Here is a 19,465-nt window from a genome sequence, read left to right on the forward strand (position 1 = left end):
GGCAGAAAAGATGAACTGCTGAGGAGGACTGGAAGAATCAGACTTAAGCTTCATGCATCCAAACCAGCAGGTTCAGAAGATAGAAAATTTGGAAGGTATTTAAATGTTGAAGCATTGTTGCTGGTCTTCGGTTTCTGATGATCCTACAGCTCTTGCACTCTGATGGAAAATCACTCTCGCATGTATGGCACACAGCAGAAAAATTAACAGTTCTTAAATGTTTCAAATACCAAGGTTTTCAAACCATCCCTAATACAAATCAGTAACCCGAAAGAAAATTATTATTCTGAGATGCAAGTCAAAGTTCCAATTTCACACAGTTCAATACAGATATTGCAAACATTTAAATAACTTCTAGTACAAACATATTACTACCCAGCTAGAAAAAATAAAAGCTCTGGGAACACATTCTGATGGTCAAGAGTTTTCTACCACCATTTTAGCATTAAGTATAAACAATGGCTTTGCCTTCCTAGCTACATTGTCCTAGTTCAAGTATAATGAAGCACTCATTTTAATAACGAAACACCCCACATTGATTCAACTTACAATTCAAAGTGAACAAGGATATTTAAAGATTAATAGAGCCACTCTCCACTGAGCTTTTGTATTGAAACTCATCAATCACATCACAGATAAAACCGTAGCACAGATGTGACGTTTGCCCATCTGTCACCAACAAATGCCATTTGGGTCTGGAAGTCAGCAAGCATGAAGATAGCAATATTCCAAGGGTAGAGATAGAAGTCCCTACCACACATGCTTTCCACCCACACCCCAAATTCCAGCTGGCATTCATTACAGTAAGAAAAAAAAAACCACACAAATATTTTTGTCATCTTGAAAACCATTTACTTATGACAAATTTCCCAACTGCAAGTCACTATTCTTTCATGTGCAAGGTAGAGAAAAAAATTAGTTTCATTTTAATTTTCAGATACCCAAAAAGAACAAACCATAGGAAATGAAAGTTTTTTCTGCTTTTCATCTGCTTTATCAGAAATGATTGCCCCTTGCCAGCAGTACTGGCCTCCCACATGCATAGTGTGGAGCAACTGAAGCGCCAGTGAATGGACAAAGACAGTTTTAAGTGTGAGAAGCTGACTGTTAACATTCCAATACTGCAAACACACCACCTTAACTGAAGAGTTTGATGCTCAAACACTTGTGGTATTTTTACTCTAAATGAATATAGAAGTAGCTAGTTAAAATCCTTTATAAAACAATGGGCACCACATGCTAAATAAATCAGGCTAAAGCTAGCATAAAAATTAATTGCAACACTAAATAATACGTGATGCACGGCTTTACCTTCCTTTTTCTCTACAAGACACATGCACACTGAATATTCTGATTCTCTAATGTTAGAACAAGCACTTTAGGGATATGCATGATTCAAAATAAGATAGCCAAGACAAGTAGTAGAAAACGCATTTTATTTATATGGAAAAGGCTACATTTAGACTTGTAAAAGGCCTGGGATAGTGTTATGTCGCCCATGTGTCAAAAATCAGTTGTGAACAGTAACCAAGGGTTACACGACCTTCTACATAGCAGTGCAATTAGTTCACATTGCAATAAAATCAAGTCAAGTATGCAACAGAATCAAAACCAAGTGTTTTTCCATAGTCAGCGTATAAAGAATTACAGTGCAAAGAGTATTTCAGGTTTTAAGGAGTCTGCAGTCAGTCTTCAGACTATCCCAATGGGTGGGATACTCCAATTACTTTCAATACTAGCAGTTGTATCTTGCCAATACTGTGCACAAGCAAGTCAGTCTAAACTGAAATGACTTACATGGTAAATAAAATAGTCTGTACAGTAAAATAAAATAAAAAACAACCCCAAACAAATTATGTAAGTGAACTAACAAAATTAAATTCAAACACACAATGTACTTTAAGGACACACATACAGTATTCATCACAACACCAGCAACTTTTTCCAGCAAAAATAATTTGGTTGCTTTACAACTGCATTATGGATCTCTTAGGCTGAAGATGCAGATGTCCAACTCTTAAAAAAACATAATAAGTGTCTTCTGCAAAGCATACAAAGAGGATAAATATTCTTATCACAGTCATAAGGTTTATTTTTGGAAGTTTTTTCTCCTTTGCTCCAGAAACACACATGGGTGGAAAAAAAAAATTTCGAGGGGCATCATGACACATCAAAACAGTCAACTGTGCTCCATTTCCTTCTAACTTTGAAAAAATCCTAGAATTTACAGTACTCTGTGGTATATGAAAAAGTCTTCACAAGTTTACATTGCATATTTCTGAGTCCATTCTCTTGCATGTCTGTTGTATCTGTATGTGCAGAAAGAAGGCATTACAGTGAAGAGCTGTTAGTGATGCACTGACAATGGCCACACATTTACTTAACACAGATGTTACTGAGCTTTTCACCTCACAGCACTGATTCTTATAATAGTAAAATAGTCTAAAAGCCTAGAAACAGAACCAGTGCATGTTCAGTTTCTCAGGCTACCCATCAAAGCCAATCTCACGTTTGTATTAAATGCCTATCACATGCATATTTATTTTGCATTTCCCAAATGATTCCCTTATTTGTACCCTAACAGGAATTCGTTGGCAGTTATTCCTAAGCATGTATTGCTGTTAACAGTCTGACAAACTTCACACATTATAGCTGCATAAAATTCAGTGCAATTAACTGGCTTTGGAAAGGGAGGGCACAGAAGGCACAGGGGATGGTTTAGATTTTTTTTCTCTATTCTACACTGCTATCTGCATTTCAGAACTTGAAAGGAAAAAGCTTTCTGAAAAGTGCTTTTTAGCGGATTTTAAGTCTTGGCTCCTTTCCTTCTGGTGTGAAGCTGATAAAACACTCTCAGAAGGTTAATGTCAGAGAGGCAATAACTTCCCTCTCTGGCCCTTACATGTTACATTCTGGTCTTCAGACTAGATTTACTTTCTTCTGGGTCCTCCAGAGAAAACACTGACAAAATTTTTAAACTTTTCTTAAGATCAGTAAGCAACTCATATACTAATTGGTTTTCTTCTTAAGAATATGCTACCATATAAGTCTTTGAATTTTTACTTCCAATGAAATGCCCAAATGCTCAATGATAATCTGCCATATCTTTCATTCCTGAAGTCAAGGTTAGACTAAAAATAATTTAATAGGTGAACATCCTAAGAAGGTAAAGCTGTAGTGAAGACTTAAATGTTCTCTTTCTCTAGCAATGATTAAATTTTGAGGTTTGGAGATTAGATATATTCCTTATTCACTTCCTTCACAAAGAGGAGGCACAACAGCTGAAATCACTATTAAGTAAGTGGGTGGATAAGAACTGAGACACAAATGGGGAGAAGCTGAGGCACAATATCCTCAACTTGAACACTACCTTCTAGTGTTCGAGCACTTCAGAAGAACATCACTTGACTGTATTGGACATGGAAATGACATTTTCAGTAATTCTTACACTAGGGAGAGAAATAACTTCCATAGACTTCCACAAAACTTCTACATCACTCCTCTATCCAGTCCTCAAAGTACTGGACTTGTGGTACGTGATGAACCATAAGCCACTAGCACTAAGTCTTCAGTACTAAAAAACAGATACTCGTTTCTCAGTCAGATAATCAGAAAGTCAGAAATCCTTCTGGATATCACAAACGTTCCAGAGAGCCTGAAGCAGAGTCTAACAACTAAAATACTTAACAATAACGTTACCAAAAAGCAACTGAAATACCAAAAATAAGCCTGCCCCAAACTAAATCCATAACCATTTCCACAGCTTGAAGAAGCCAGATAAACAGTGGTGGTAAGGCAATCTATCAAGATACTGCATGGCTATGACTACATCATCTGTTGGTAAAGCCACCAGAAACCGTCACAGAAATTTTGAGGAAGGTTATTCTATTCTTGGCAAATCATGACTGGATGTATTTGGAAAACCTTAGAGATCCATGTGTTTTAGTCTTAGTACCATATACCCCTAAAAAAATCCACAGGTGCTGAAACCCTGTTAAGAGAAGACGCAGCTCAGGCCACACTTATAGACAGCAGATGACATCGTGGATTGTGCTTAAAATACATATAGCAGCAGAGTTAACAAATCTCCCAGCAGTAAGCAAAACAGTATTTCCTTCCTGGATCACGTTCTATAACCTTTACCATGCAGAACACTGGTAAGCCCAGGAGGAGCAAGTAGCTGGTATCAACAGTATGCAGCAAAGATAGGAAAAAATTCTCAAAGAAGTAGTAGTTCCTCTGAAACAATCTGAAAAATCAAGGTGGAAGAAAGGGCACAAACTTTCTGCCACCCACAACTGTAACAAACTCCTAGGAATTTGATGCATCACTTTGCTTAAATATCCACAGATGCCAGTACTCAAAATCTGAGTGCTCAAAAGAACCACTCTAGAGAGGTGCCGGAGCACCAGGCTTGCTAGTGTAGTGACCTCCAAATCTTATTATGTGCTGTCATGAGGGTTCACTAACCTATGTAGTTATAAAACAGTGCTTCAAAAAAACCCTCCTCAGGAGTGATGTACAACAAAAAGGCAGTAAGCCTTAAGAAATTAAGTCTGGGAAATCCAAGGAGTTCTGTACTAGAAGATCCCAGAATAATTGTTCTACTCAGTATAGTACTCTTAGGTTTGGTCTAGAAGTATGTAGTATTTCAGTTACGTGCTGTCCATGTTACCTTCCCAACACCAGAAACTTCCTGCAAGTTCTACAGTTGTTCCAGAAAGCAAAAAAGGTTCTTTTTTCTCTGCAAGATGCTGCAAACTGCAACAGCACTTCTTACCACTAATTAAAACTGAATACTGGGCTATGCTACATTTACCAAATAGTGTCAAAAACATATGTTTGTTGTTCAGACCTAACATCTTAAAGGCTCAATTGGAGGATCACAGTAGAAACAAGTAACTCATATTTGGGAAATTGTTTTTCATTAACATGAAGATGAAACACAAAAGCGTGAAGGTTTTATGCAACTAAGTGGGGGGAAAAAAAAAAAAAAAAAAAAAAAAGGCAAGCACCCATCAGCTGTGTATGCCTACAGCTTTCTGCTTGCCAATCCGCTAATTGATATTCTCAAGATTTACAAAGATAATGCTCTGGAAATCTACAAAAAGAGTGCCTTTAAAAGTTAAGACAGAAGGTCTGTAGTAGTTAACTGTTTGCAAGTACCAGAGACATAATTAGGTGTACATTATACTCACTTTTCCTTGTCTGACTTGTAGATCTGTGCAATATCCGGTACTAGAGGGTCATCTGGATTAGGATCACAAAGTAAGGAGCATATGGACAATAAAACTAAATAAAAGAGACACTTGATTAAACAAGTTAGTTTGCTTTATTTCTGTAATCCTTTAACATATCCCAGATCTCTGAAGAAGGGTGGTAGAAGGGTGATTGGAAAGAGACTGCATATTAGTACTATGCTTTCACATCACAGTTCTGCTTAGAATTGTTTATAAAGGATATTTTTTCTAGGTGCTAAGTAAACAACACCTGATACTTGCCTAGAGAACCTGAAACTCACAGACTTGTGCTTTTGTAATGATCGCTCTCCCATGTGTTAACCCATGAACATTAAATAAACTGCAGAGTACATAGTTACCAATAAATATTTGGCCAAACTAAGCTCTTCTATCTACAATTATTTAAGACTGTTAATACTGTTACTATTAGACTGCCATGCAATACTCTACTGGTGCATATCCCTCCCCACTTCTGTGCTGACAGTTCTCTCCTTCCTTCATATCAACATTTCATTTCACTTGGTATTTCCATTTTCAGAAAACACTTCAGCAGCATTATGTGCAGGTATTCACTTACAAGTCCACATGCATTTCCTAGTGTTGAACCAAGAATGATTTTTCTAACAGTTTCAGTCCATAGTTTTCAGAAAATTGCTGGGTTTGTACTTGGAGCTACTGTAAATACACGAGTACACAGTTAAACAACTCTAAATGTGTCATGAAAGGAAATTGGATGCTGCCATAATCTGTTCTGACTTGTTTCCAGAGAGCCTGGACTAATACCTATTTTCAGCTGCAGCAAGTTGAACCACCACTTCATGCTAAGATGTTTGATTTTATTAAGTGCCAAACACACCTATAAGGTTAGACAACTGGCTTAGAATAGCTGGTCACACCAATCAGAGGTGCTAACAGTATGTTGTAATCCTTTAATTCAGTAAAACAAAAACTATAAAGGAGAAACTCCCTTGAGCCACTGAGCTACTTTCCAGTGTATGACGTATACATCAAATCAGAACACATGAGGCCAGCAGACTTGGAAACTACAGGATGCTTCGACAACTAAACAAAGGAAAGTGCTGAGGAGCTAAAACCTTAAGAGTCTTCAGTTGTAAATGCAGACTGCTAAACACCATATAAATGCCACCTTTCACTTGCCAAAAACTTCTGAATAACTAGATACAAGACAATGTTTCGCTCAGTAATAAACAATCTGTTTCTTTGGAAAGTTGATGCCAACTACACACAAAACAAATTCGTGTCTTCAGCAACTACAGGAAACGGTGTTAGATTTTATTTAGCATCAAACAATTTCCACTGGACAAAGACTAACACCTTTTTTTCCTTGCTCATAGACCAAATGCAAGGACTCTGTTCTAAAAAAAGGCATGGGCTTTAGAGAGCTCTCTGGCACAGAAGCAAGATGTGATACTGTTTAACCTTTTGAGCCCTGAGACTTTCCTGCAGTATGGCTGAAAGCGTGCCTAAGCATTTTGAAAATGGGAGAGAGAAAACAGCAATAGCACTCACATTTTCATCAACTTTTGTAGCAACACAAAATGCCTACAACACAAAAGACTCCTTAGTTCTAACCTCAATGTTCCAAAAATCTGCAGTGTTCCACTTCAGAAAGTTCAACTTCAGGACTAGAGTATTTCAGTAAGTCTTTCACTGATGACTTTGAAAGCAGCTACATTTTAAAAATATTCTTCTGACAGAGGAAAGCAAACCAGAACAATTTCTCTCATTTTAAAATAAAGTGTAATTAAGACCTTAGCCCACACAGGGATGCCCAAGCAACCCAAAGAACTCTCAATAAGCAATCAGGTAAAGCCCACACACATCAGTATCAGGGTTTTCCATTTATATTCAAATTACTCCAATTTTGAAGCTCTGCTCACCAGTTTCTGCTCTGTTTTGCATGTACAGTCAGCTATAATACAGAACTGCATTGCAGGCTAATTGGACATCCTACCAAACTTGGTTTACAACTTTTTTCTGCAACACACATTTTATATAATGCGACATCTGCACAAGAATTCCAGTGGAATTTGCCATTTTTGTAACATATGGGGTGAATGAGTTCCTTCTGCCACTCTTAGTGCAGCAATACACAAAACCCCACCATAAGCACAGAAGCAAACCTGTGAGTTTACCTTTAGATACCGTCAGAGCTGGTGACCATTGCGATCTCAGGATATCAAGGCAAATACTTCCATTGCTGTTTATGTTTGGGTGGTATATTTTTGTTGTAAAAGCAATCTGAAATAAAAATAATAATAATAAAAACCAAAACAAAACCAAGTAACATCAAATTCTGTTTATTACACGTGGAATCCCTAACATTGTCCTTTCAGTTCCAGTCATACTAGATCTGCCAACACAATTTATTGTAAAGACATATTTGCTCATCCACTATGAACATGTGTCCTGTTGCTCGTCTTTCTGGTTTTAACTTCTAAAGTTAAGCCTCAGAGAACTAAAGCATAGAAACAAAGCTTTGACCAAAAAAACAACCAAAAACTGTGTGAGTTTTGAGAGGAAGGACTTACTTTTGGTGGTTTGAAAGGGTAGTCTGTGGGAAAGTGTACTGTGAGGAAAAAAACTCCCCCTTGATATGCACTGTCAGGCTGGGGAAAAAACAAAACAAATAAAATACATGAATATATTTCGGTTCTTTCGGAGCTTTCCTTCTGAATGCACATAACCTCCCAAGACTGTGAGTATCTTAGAAAATCCACTTTTTGCCCAGTACACAGCCCATGCTGTGGGACATAGCCCACAACAGGCTGTGTACTGGGAAGGCAGAGAGTGAACTGAACCCTCCTACTGGCCTATAGAGCTGCAACAGAGCCAACCATGACTGCTACTGCAATAACCCAACACAGCTACTAGGTGCTGCCCTTCTTGGGCAGCGCAAGGGAGGGAGCAGTGTTTGAACCAGCAATCCATCAGCTCCACCACACCAGGGGGAATGCAAAACCCAGAGCCAGAGTTCCAAATCCTGTCTCCGTGCAACACCACAGCTGCTCTGATCCTCCTCCATCCTTAAGCTACAAACATACTTACCTTCAGAAGTGGTTTCTCTTTGCAGATGCAAAGAGTAGGATTTTCCAACATAACTCAGTTGATCATGATGGCATCAGGGGAGTTTTAAAACACACAACATCTTTGTGACCTGTACAAATCTGTGAACATGCATTTTGTTAGAGAACATGTGCACAGGTTTAGGTCCAGGTTGCACACAGTTAATAGATAGAAATAACTTTGTTGTAGTCATCTGTTGAGGAAATCTTTCAGCTTTATTGACTAGAAAAGTGAGGGGGAAAGTCTCAATGCTAAATCACAAAGAGCAGTGATGCCATTTCTGATCAAAGGCAGAAGAAAAAAAAAACAACCTCTTATTTCTTGGTCAATGTAAAATACCAGTCTCAGCAAAGATCATTTTTTTGGGGGGTTTCTTATGGAAGAAAAGGCAGACGTTGGAATTTATGTTTATTTTGGAAATGAGCAAAAATTACAGTTTTAGAGAGGAATGTAAAAAGTAAAATCATAAACAGTCTACAAAGACATGTCTTGCACATTCAAAATGCAGTGTTGCAGTATAAGGCAGGTTATATATAGTATTGCTAGGAAGTCAGCATTGACATCAGAAGAGATTGCCACTGTACTTTCTATTAGGTTTGAAAGGACTGTTTGCATGCATACTAAATGGATTTGTCAAAGTTAAAACAAGCTGAAGATGAGACAACTTCAGTGTTAGAGAGAAGGCAAAGTAAGGTCACATTATGCTTTGAGTGAGGTATATAAATCATATTGATGATGGCCACGGACAGAAGAGCTTACCCTGCCTCTTCACACAGGAAGTGAATTGTGAAGCTAAGTTTTACTCCTCAGTTTTATTCCCTCAGGCCAGCAGGAAACACACAGGACATGCATCCCTGTTTCCTGATGTTATCAAGATAAAGGGTTATTATCTTGACTGTTTGGTTGTTTGTTTTTTTTTGTGTCTCAGCACCTAGGGCTGAGAAAGGTTGGCAATAGCCGCTCATTCTTATCCTTGACTAGAGAAATCTGAGGAACCTGAAGCAAAGAGAATGTTTTCCTCTACAGAATATGAAAAGTTAAAAGCAAGCTGGAAGAAAAAAGAAAAAAAAAAATTCAGTTGGGATTTATGTGCTAGTATTTTCCTGACTGAGGTCACAGGGTCAGTCAGGAGAGAGACATTATTGGTGGCAAGCAGCAAGTAAGCTTTTGTTAACTCTTCTTTGCTGTTTTGTCATTCACCTTTATACAGTGCAGGAGGGCAGAGGTCAGAACGACATTGTATGTGAAAGAACGGTTGTTAAAGAAGAAATGGCAAAAGCATTAGTATTCTGCAGCAACACTTGCCACCATCACTTCAGCTGCTGCTGGGCCATTGACAAGTTGGACAACAGACTCCAAATTAGTAACTGATCTTTCACTGCTTCAGAGCAGCTGTGCTGAAAATGCAGAAAGTCTCACTGGAGACAGTTTTACTTTTCTCCACCATGTGATATTGCATCTTAATGGATGAAGGATTGCCTCAAAATTTCAACTCCCAGTGATTCAGCTCACTATCTGAACCAGACACTCTTCTTTCTAAATTAGTAAATCCAAAATGAAAACACTAGGAAAACAAACCCTGTACCATGATACTGAATAGTACCCCTTTCTCTCAGGTCATGTTGTTCCTTATTCTTTGTGCTAAAACCCTTTTCAGTTTTCTTTAAAAATTCTGTGTGTTTAAGCTTTATTATTTTTTCTTATGTCAATTCCTTGATAAGAGTCAAAAATGGGGTCTTCAGAGATCTCCCTCAAACCAGATCACCCTCACACAGAAACCGAAAGTACTCACAACTGCTGGTTTGCAGTTCACAAGAACCATCTGATCTTGCCAGAGCCGCATCACAGCCATCAAATGAGCTCTACTTAAAAGCCCCCAAATCATGGTATACAACTCTTCTCTTGTTTACAGTTACCATCTTGAACAGTGGATTACAGCCACTCTTTCTCCTTTCAGATAGATGAATCTTCCAGAATTGATCATCTTTGAAAAGCATGATTTTACTTTCGCAGCCCACATCACCAATTCCAATACTGCAGTTGACCGATTAAGCACCATGAAGAGGATGGATTTTGAGGAGTTACAGAAAGAAGCTGGCCTCAGACTCCTAAGAACAACAATCCCACCCTAACTCTTTCATCTGTAAAGAACACAGCTGAACATGACTGCTGTGTTTGCAGAACCCAAATTTATCCTTCTGTAACAAAATGGGAAACAAGGTTTGTTTTCTAAGGGGCAGGAATTTTATACTTACAGGTCCCATAATTGTGGCTTGCCAATGGAACACTGAAAGAAAAAAAGATTCAACAATTAGAGATTTCCCAAGATTTTTGGTAAGCGAAAGAAAAGTCAACTGTGGCAATGAACTATGAGGAACTTACAATCATCTCCAACAGGGCCAGCAGAGCAGTGGGCCGGTGGGTCTCGTTGCAGATCACTCAGTTCCTGTAAGAAACACGCAAATATCTAAAAGACTATCTGTGTAGTGTGGTGAAATACCCACCACTCAGCAGCATCACTTCAAGACTGGCAACACAAACAAGTTTTATTAAATAGACTGGTACTATCTTAATAGAAATCAACACTCAAAATGCTCATTGATACTGAAAGGGATTTTTTTTGCCAGATAGGTCTGCAGCTAAAACCAGCATTGTGTTATAAATTGACATGTCTAAGCACTTAAGTTATAGACAAGTTCATTAAATAATTGAGTTCATGCACACACAAAAAAAAAAAAAGAAAAAAAAAAAGAGGAGTTTCTGTAAATTCACTGATGAATTTAAAAATTAATGTGCTAATCTGACTGTTGCTTTAGCTTTTGATTTTACAGAAGCTTCCTTCATTGGCCTAATCTATGGACACTAGTTGAGTTACACTAGCTCATAAAATGCTTGCAGTCTGCCTAGAAATGACCTATAAGCATAATAAAAAGGTTCCTAAATAAATTATAAAGGAAATACAATAGCTCTATGCCTTCTTTACCATACCTTGATTTAATTCCCTGCATGGATTTTCTTCAAATATGCTAATAAAAAAAAAACCCAAGTAGAAATTTAAAAAGAAGCATTCAAAGAAGCTTTTCCAAGTCCACTGACTGACTTCTTTTACAGAAGTTCACGTGGAAAGTTCCAAAATAATTTAAATTTATTATCTAATTACACAAACCCAGCTTAGCTTTTCATATGAATTAGCATGGCTATAGCAAATGCAAAACAAGCTAGTCACTAGTGCTGTTTCATTTTCCTTGTTTCATTCAATAAACTACTTTTGATGTCTAACATGTGACTGTAATAATAACAAGCAGCCTTTTCCAGGTCTAAACTGATAGGAACTGTGCTGCAGTAAGTTTAACAATTATGTGCAAATGCTTCTTATCGAAATAAACTAAAATGTGTTTCACTCTAGTAATTACTCAAAACATACACATTGAAGTGGACAACAGATATAATAAAGTCTACAAATATCTCCTTGTGCTTAGCTTAAGGAACAAGAGTGAAAACATTTCTACTCAGAAATCATTAGTCAAGAGAACTACTTCTAAAATGAAGGTTTACATTGAAGTTGAATTCAAGTGTAGAGTTTGTGCATATAAACAGACCTCATGTACAATTTGAAGGGTTAAAACTCTGTACTTCAATTGCTGTCATTATCCATCCATTCATGGCAGTAAACATTTCAACTCACTCACAACTCTGAGGGACCCAATTTACCACGGACCTGGCACCTAAGTTCAGCTACATTTCCTACAGGCCCACTCTCCTCCCTGAACTCAAAGGCATTGCAACTTATCTGCTACTCTATTAACTGGCTGAAATATTACTAATGGCTCTGAAGTCACTCCTCACAATCACTGTGATTTAGAATAGAAGAGAGTTCTTTCATATACTGAAATAGCTCAGGTTGCCAGCCAGTGTTACCTGTCTGCCCTTAACTTGACTCACTTGATAAAATTGCACTCAGGTCCAGGAGCAACACTCTCGGCTAGACTTTGACTAAGAAAGGCAACATCAAAACCCTTTAAAAGTGCAGTTCCCTTTTTAATCAGAGGATTCAGATTTCACTAAGGGAGCAACAGACAACCAGCAATCTATGCAAGGCCACGATCACCAGTACATGAAAGGAGTCAACAAGTTTCAAGTTTCCACGAGTCACAGGAGTCACAAGAGAGTTGTAAAAGCATTAGCAGCAGCAGAGCTGTTATGGCCCCTGTCTACTCTAATTTGCAACTCAAGATCTAGCCCAACACGAGAAGATTAAGTCTTGTACACACACTAAAAAAAGGCCAAAACAGAGAACATCACATGTTTGAGAGCAGTCATGGCCGACTACACAACTGAAGGCAATGATGGGAAAAATATGTAGCTTTAACTCTTCAAAAAGTCTCTAAAGTATATGCAAACATTTCCTTATGCATATGCAAACTGCTAGGCAGGCACTTCATTTTGGAGTCACAAGTCCATTACAGTACTCTCATTTGCTAGATGCTTTCCTCCAGGTCTTTATGTACCCCAAACCCACACAAACTGGTTTTCTTCTATATGTACACATGTACTTCAGAATCGGCAGAAACTGGGGATGACTCCTCTTTCAATTTTTTTTTCCAGGCTAAAGGCGCTGAAGTTTGCCTATGATGAAAACCCCCCATGTTTTTAATCATATCTTGATGAGACCCAGAACTATCAACTCCTGTTACTATTTCCTTTAAAAAGACAAAGAAAAGGCTTCCTTCAACTGACTTCACTGACTGACAGCAACGTTCACAGATGTATTCAGAGAGCTTCTGCAGCTAGGAAACAGAGCCAGCCAAGCTTCCAAATTTCTAACAGAGCAAATTCAAGGCATATTTTCCAATCATAAGAAATAAATTACTGAGACTAATGTAGTTTAAATACACAAATGGTAACATCATCAGACTTTGTAAAAGAGCATGAAAAGTTTGAGCTTTCACATACAGCAGCTCATGTCAAGCTGTGGGGAAAAAAAACAACAATGAACTGTTAAGCTTTATATTGTTAATTATGATGTTTAAGTGTCATAGTCAAGGCAAAATTATCTGGAGGTCTTAAGATCGAGATTTAAAGCCTTCCAACATCTTTTGAAATGGTGCAAGGAGATAGTCAGAATGACCTTGAGTCACACTGACCTGCCAGAGTCTAGAACCAAACACTGCAGAACAGCTGTCATGGTTCTGTGGAATAAGCAGATGTAGGAAAAAATGCCTCGTGACTTCACATTCACCAAAAAAAGCAAAATTGAAGACAAGGATTCTCTATTCAAAGCAGCAAAGATGCTTTTCACAAGAAGTCCCTAACCTTGCTTTATCAAGACACAAGGCTTAGGAGTTACAAAGTATGCTGAACCCTCATCAAGAAGGACAAGGCAAGTGCATATAAGGCACTCACGGTCAACACTGAAGATTGCCCTGTAATTCTAAGTGGTAATTGGTTCCAGCAGCTTTGTTCATGTTTATGGAATATCACCCTGTAGCTGCATGATGCAGTTCTGGTTACTTCAAGGGCTTGTCTCTACCAGTATTTTCACTAACTGGTATAGAAAGAGCCAGTGCAAAAGCTTTATGTAGGTAGGCTAACAAACAGGATCAAGAACTCAAATCGGTGTAGATTTGGTTTCAAAAGACAAAAGTCAACACTACAAATGACAGTGTACACTGGTGAGACATCTTTTACGGGAATACACAAATGCAAGATTTTGTCTGCAAGAGGCCTATGTATGAGATGTTTCAAACACTGGTGAATGTCACAGCATAAAAGCTTATGAAGAGCTCCAACACGTGCCACACTATCCCACTACAGCCAGGATAAACTTGTACAGAGAAAACAGCTAAACTGAGGACAGTGGTAGGAATAAATCTTCTAATCCACTCAAACATGAGAAATATTACAGAGTAGGATAGAACACTTAATTCTGTCACTGCTTGCAAATGGATAGGTGTTGCAGCAAATGATTTCTCCTTTTGTAACTACAGACCAGCAGCAGAGCACAAAAGCAAGCAGGATCCATGACTCGGGAGTTTAAGAGATGTAAAACACATGCTATAGTAAACTTTAAATGCTGGCAGTACCTCTGCATGCGCAGACTAGTACTGACTGTCAAAGTAGAAGACAGGATGCATTCCATAAAAGCATACAGTTGGTCAAGACTGAAAGGCCAATTTAACACTCACATTCTTCATTCCCATTTAGGATTCTCTCCTAAAAAGCTACTAAAACAAGACTGTTTTAGTAAATAAATATTCTCAGCACAGTACTCATGGACCCTCAATAGCTATGAGTAGTAACAAAAAAAGGATTAAAAAAAGTCTCCTTTTTTCTCAATTAATGTCTGGAAGAAAAGACTGCAGACTATCAGAAGACGAAAATAAACTGCAGGGAGCATCACAAAATGTTATTTTAATTCTCTAATTGACAGAACCCCCAGCTAGAGCCCTTTGCCACACATTTAAAATATCAGGGTTTATACTTGTGAGAAAGGTTCTTCATTTCTTGCACAAACACAGTGTAGACCACAGACTCACTTCCCACCACACTCACACATATTAATGCTTGTTTGGAACCACCTGTCAAAAAACCCCAGTGATTAAACTTAGTTAAAGGATTGTCTGTTCTTCATAAATTTGGTAAATGTAAAGCAAATATTTATCACAAGAGTTCTCAATATAAGGATCTTAGTAATAAAGTACATATTTGTATGCATTGTTTCAATGGAAAAAAAATTGCTGTGATATCACAGCTGATGTTTTGAGGCTAAATAAAACATTTTACACTACGAATCCCCAAAATAAGTTTCCTCATTATGTTTATTACCATCCAAAGACAGCATGTGACTCAATAGTTGAAAGTCAAAACCTAAACCACAAGTATCAGTAACATTTACTTCAGTCAATTTACAGTAACAGACTTTTTTCCCAATGTAAATATTTAAGTCCTATGTCCTGTTAGTCTATGCATACATGAAAAACATACTGAAACAAACAGATGTGTAGTTCACTGATATATGCCTGAATGCTTTCTATTCTTACTCAGTTGTAGAAGAAAAACAATCAAGCACTATGCACCAACAAGATAAAACCCAGCAGCTATTTTTAAACCAGTCGTCAAATGCGTCTCTTCTAACTGGTTTCAAAATCTGTTCTAAGTCCAATTTTTTAAATGCCTATAACAGAAGTAAATACTGGATTTGGACATTGTTCAAAACAAGCACAACATCAACCCCTGTTAGCACTAGTGGAACACCCAGAAATACAGAATTTATGAGGAAAACAATGTCCTCAACAGTACCACTGAGCTGCCAGGACAGCAATCTGACAACTATGTTCACAAAAAATTCTCAACAGGAATCTCAGAAAATTGGTTCTGCCTAAGGGTGGATGGATAGAAACAACCTCCACACTAACTTTCATAACTTGACATCACGAATTATTTTCTGCCTTGCACAGAAGCCATGGTGTCTCTGTTTCCAGAGGTGGCAACAATAAAAGCCTTTTGGTTTAAGATCCCTCCCCAGCTAAAACCTCCAGTGTTTGTTTTGCTTTCATCATTTGCAACATCTGGAACTTACAATGCCCACAAAAACAGGTGTTCCTCTTCCACTGGTGCTTCAGCTGACAGGGAAGCAATTCCCGCCCCAAGGAACATCTATTCTGCATCATTCACAGAGCACTGCCAAGTTTTGGAAGGCATAAAAACACAGTGCCTCTCTTTCCTGCAGTGGCAAAGCAAAGCAGTAACAAGGTCAAATAACACAGGCCCCTCAGCTTACAATGAGCAAGCATCCCCTGTCCTTGTGAGACTCACTGAGAAACTCCGAGATGAATTTGTCATGGATGCAGCACTGATGGCTGTGCTTGCACAGCAGGGCTTCATGGTCTCACTGCTCTTCTACCTCACGTTCATCAAGAAGTTATTCCATTGCTCGTTTTAAAAGAAAGCTCCCAAGTGCTATACATCTTTCCATTAACATAGTCCAGAAGTCCTCCTTTGAGGATCAGCCCTCAAGGTTTATCAACACAAGACAGGATGCAACTACACAGATCACAATGGCAATACTATTTGAAATTGTCAAAACTACATAAAAATTACCAAAATAATTGTGAACAAACACTTGAGCTTGCCACCAAAATCCCTAAGCTCTGTTAAAGTACAATTCTCACCCACCCTAAAACCACCCAAGATTAACTGCAGACAGTACGTCTAGACTGACAAGCTCCCAAGTAATACCACTGTGTTTTCTAACAGTGCTTTGTTCTCCAAAAAGTTCCTCTAGGCATTTTGTGAAACTCCAAAGCCCTGCATTTCCTCTGCTCCTCTATTCTTTCGGATAGAGTACATGTATTGACCTTCACAGCCAGTCAAAAACATCAAGAAGTTAGACGAAATAAACAAATCATATTCAAACATTTTTCATGCACATTAAATTTCTAGTTCCATAATTTTCAGCAAATCTCTACATATTACAGTGACATCCAGATAGTTTTCCTCTTCGACCTTTTCCACTTCATGTCCATGTTCCGTTTGAAACATTCCTATTTACTTGGCACCTTCCTCTTCTACTGCTCAGGAGGCAGACTGCTGACCAAACTGCTCAAGTCACTTTTCTTAGCTTGGGAAAGCAGTATATAGTGATGAAGGTAGTTAATAAAAAAGAAAACCAGCAGCAACCATCCATGCAGCAAACTAGAAGCAAGATGTGACTAGTTCTGAAGCTCATCCCAGGTATTGTGATAGGTCCTTCTCCAACATTTCTTTCTGATTAGATAGAAGTTAACTGCGTAAGCAGGAAACGTTATACTACTTCAAAGTCAGCATCCCAGTAAGCACTTCTGCATATTCAAAGAGCAGAAACAAAATCTAAAAAGTCTATCAGGAAGATACTCTTTCCTAAGTAGTCTACCCATAATTTCATATCTATCAAGCGTAAAGTTTTTATGTACCACACTAAAGATAACCATGGCTGTCAAATATATATAGAAGTTTCTAAAGGAAAAAGAAAAGTTACACAAAGAACGTGATAAGAGAAAAATACAGAGAACAATCCTGTTCTAACAGAACCTCCTTTGAAAGACCACAAAGTACCACTCCATCTCAAGTGGTAGAAGACTACCACTTTCCACTTTGTCTGTTCATTTTAGCAGAACAAAACTGAACAAGAGGAAAGAGAAGATGTTCAGAACAATCTTTTTCATATAAACGCAAGGATAAAGAGATGTCCAAGAAAAGGCGTGAAATTGAAAAGGCGACAAAAGACAAAGCATGCCCACAACATAAAGAAGCGTGACAGTTATTGCTAAAGCAATATCTCTGTAGTTATTTATTAGTATTTGATATAATGTTCAAATCCACCATTCGCAACAAACATGATAAGAAGTAACAAAAATCTCCCTTTATTGCACTATCTGTAAAGCATAATAAGATTGATAGCATAATAAGATTGATGAGACATGACTATCAATTTCTCATAGAAATCCATCCAAATAATTTTGTATGTATTGTGGGATATCCCAGATTCGCCTGCTGCGGGGTTAACTGGTCAGTATAGAATTCTCATCCTGTAACACCAACGTTTTCCAAAAGCACAAGGGAATCCAGAACAAGAAATTACAGTGCACTCACAGAACCAGGATAGCACAAACATCAACTAAACATGGCACGTCAACAGCCACAAAATACCATGGATTCGATAACATGCCCAAAGCACCAACATTGACTCGATTTCTATGTTTACAATCCCTAGTGCCTTTGTTGTCTGTACTGTACAATGACCAGTTCGGTCTTGTCAAACAAAAGGAATCTAAACATTGACTCCTCGCTTAAAACCTGGCCATTCACAACTACTACGCAAAAAACCTGACATCTGGGATACATTCAAAGGTCATATGAAGCGCTGGGCTGACAGCACTTCCTAATGTTGGAAAAAACCAAACCAAACCAAACAACTTCAGCACACAGCTAACTAAGACGTGCACAACAGGAACAAGGTATTTTGGCAACTTAACACCTCTGCTAAAGATTACCCGTTAACACAACATCGCCTTTCACCCACTACCTCACAACCACAGCGCCGTGCCCCCGGGAAATCTCTCCGACCGTTTATAAAAGACAATTTAAAGGGATGACGCGGGGTGGGGGCCTTTAAGAAGGCGAAGAGTCCCGACACCGTGAGGAAACGCACAAAGCTCCCCTTCCTCCACCTCACACCCGCTCCGATCGGGACAGCCGCGCCCCGCGTCGAGCTGGGCCCCTCCGCCTCCTGAGGCGGCCCCACGAGGCCCCAACACCGGCTCCAGCACGACCCAGGAGTACGGAATGACGGGCCCTAAGCAAAGACAACGCGGAGCAAGAGCTCCCGCTACGCCTCCTGCTGAGCCACGGCCCTGCCCACGACCACCCCTGGGTGCGTGGAGGCCCTTTCAGCCCCGCTCCCGCCGCTGAGCCCCCACTCACTTTCTGTATCCGCTTCAGCGCCATGGGAGTGCGGAGCAGGCGGCGGCAGGGAGAGCAGCACGGGGGGCGTCGGAGCAGGCGGTTAACGGCATCGGCGCGCGCCGCGGGAGCGAGCAGGCGGGGCCGGGCTCGGCGGACGCCCTTTGTGACCGCCTGCGCACGCGCAGCCTGCCTTGCACCCTCCCTTACCTCCTCTCCCCGGAGCCCACAGGGCGGCACGCCGGGAAGTGCAGTCCGTGGGGAGAACAGTGGCGGCGCTGCTGCCCCCTCGTGGCCGGGAGGGGAAAAGCTTATGTGACTCTGAAATGTGTCCGTCCTTCACGTTTATCATTCACGGCGCTTGTGAGCGGCCTGCTTTCAGGGAGGCACAGAACGGGCTGGGTTCGAAGAGGCCTTTAAAGACCAGCCCCCCTGCAGTCATCAGAGATATCTGCAACTAGAGCGTGTTGCTCACAAACAACCTGACCTGGAACGGTTCTAGGGATGGGGCTTCTACCGCCTCTCTGTGCGACCTGAACCAGGGTCTCACCGCCCTCAGGGTAAAACACTTCTTCCTTCTGTCTAGTTCAAATTTCCCTTCTTTCGATTTAAACTATCACCCCTTGTGCTGTCCCAAGAGGGGCTGCTCAAAAGTCTATCTCCAACCTTATACCAGTCACAACGCCCCAACAACTCTC

The 19,465-nt window shown here is 39.5% G+C and overlaps 1 protein-coding gene across 1 annotated transcript; it reads right to left on the reverse strand.

Moving 5' to 3' along the window:
• Window positions 1-924: 924 nt before the first annotated feature.
• Window positions 925-18,857, reverse strand: UBE2D1 (ubiquitin conjugating enzyme E2 D1). The gene is made up of 7 exons (XM_054382778.1): window positions 18,789-18,857; window positions 10,710-10,773; window positions 10,583-10,614; window positions 7,793-7,870; window positions 7,397-7,502; window positions 5,199-5,292; window positions 925-2,309 (listed from the first exon to the last, which is right to left on the reverse strand). Exons 1-7 carry the CDS (start codon window positions 18,810-18,812, stop codon window positions 2,264-2,266), a joined length of 444 nt encoding a protein of 147 aa, XP_054238753.1. The 5' UTR covers window positions 18,813-18,857; the 3' UTR covers window positions 925-2,263.
• Window positions 18,858-19,465: the final 608 nt, after the last annotated feature.

This window comes from Indicator indicator, chromosome 7 (genome assembly GCF_027791375.1).
Source record: "Indicator indicator isolate 239-I01 chromosome 7, UM_Iind_1.1, whole genome shotgun sequence".
Taxonomy (NCBI): Eukaryota; Metazoa; Chordata; class Aves; order Piciformes; family Indicatoridae; genus Indicator; species Indicator indicator.

What these genes read in the sequence shown, in the direction of transcription:
- UBE2D1 (XM_054382778.1), bottom strand. Translation starts at nt 18,812, where the DNA reads ATGGCGCTGAAGCGGATACAGAAA. An exon ending in CGCTGAAGCGGATACAGAAA is followed by an intron (nt 10,774 to 18,788) that starts GTGAGTGGGGGC and finishes TGTTTCTTACAG; the next exon opens with GAACTGAGTGATCTGCAACG. An exon ending in AGCTCTGACGGTATCTAAAG is followed by an intron (nt 5,293 to 7,396) that starts GTAAACTCACAG and finishes TCTTTTATTTAG; the next exon opens with TTTTATTGTCCATATGCTCC.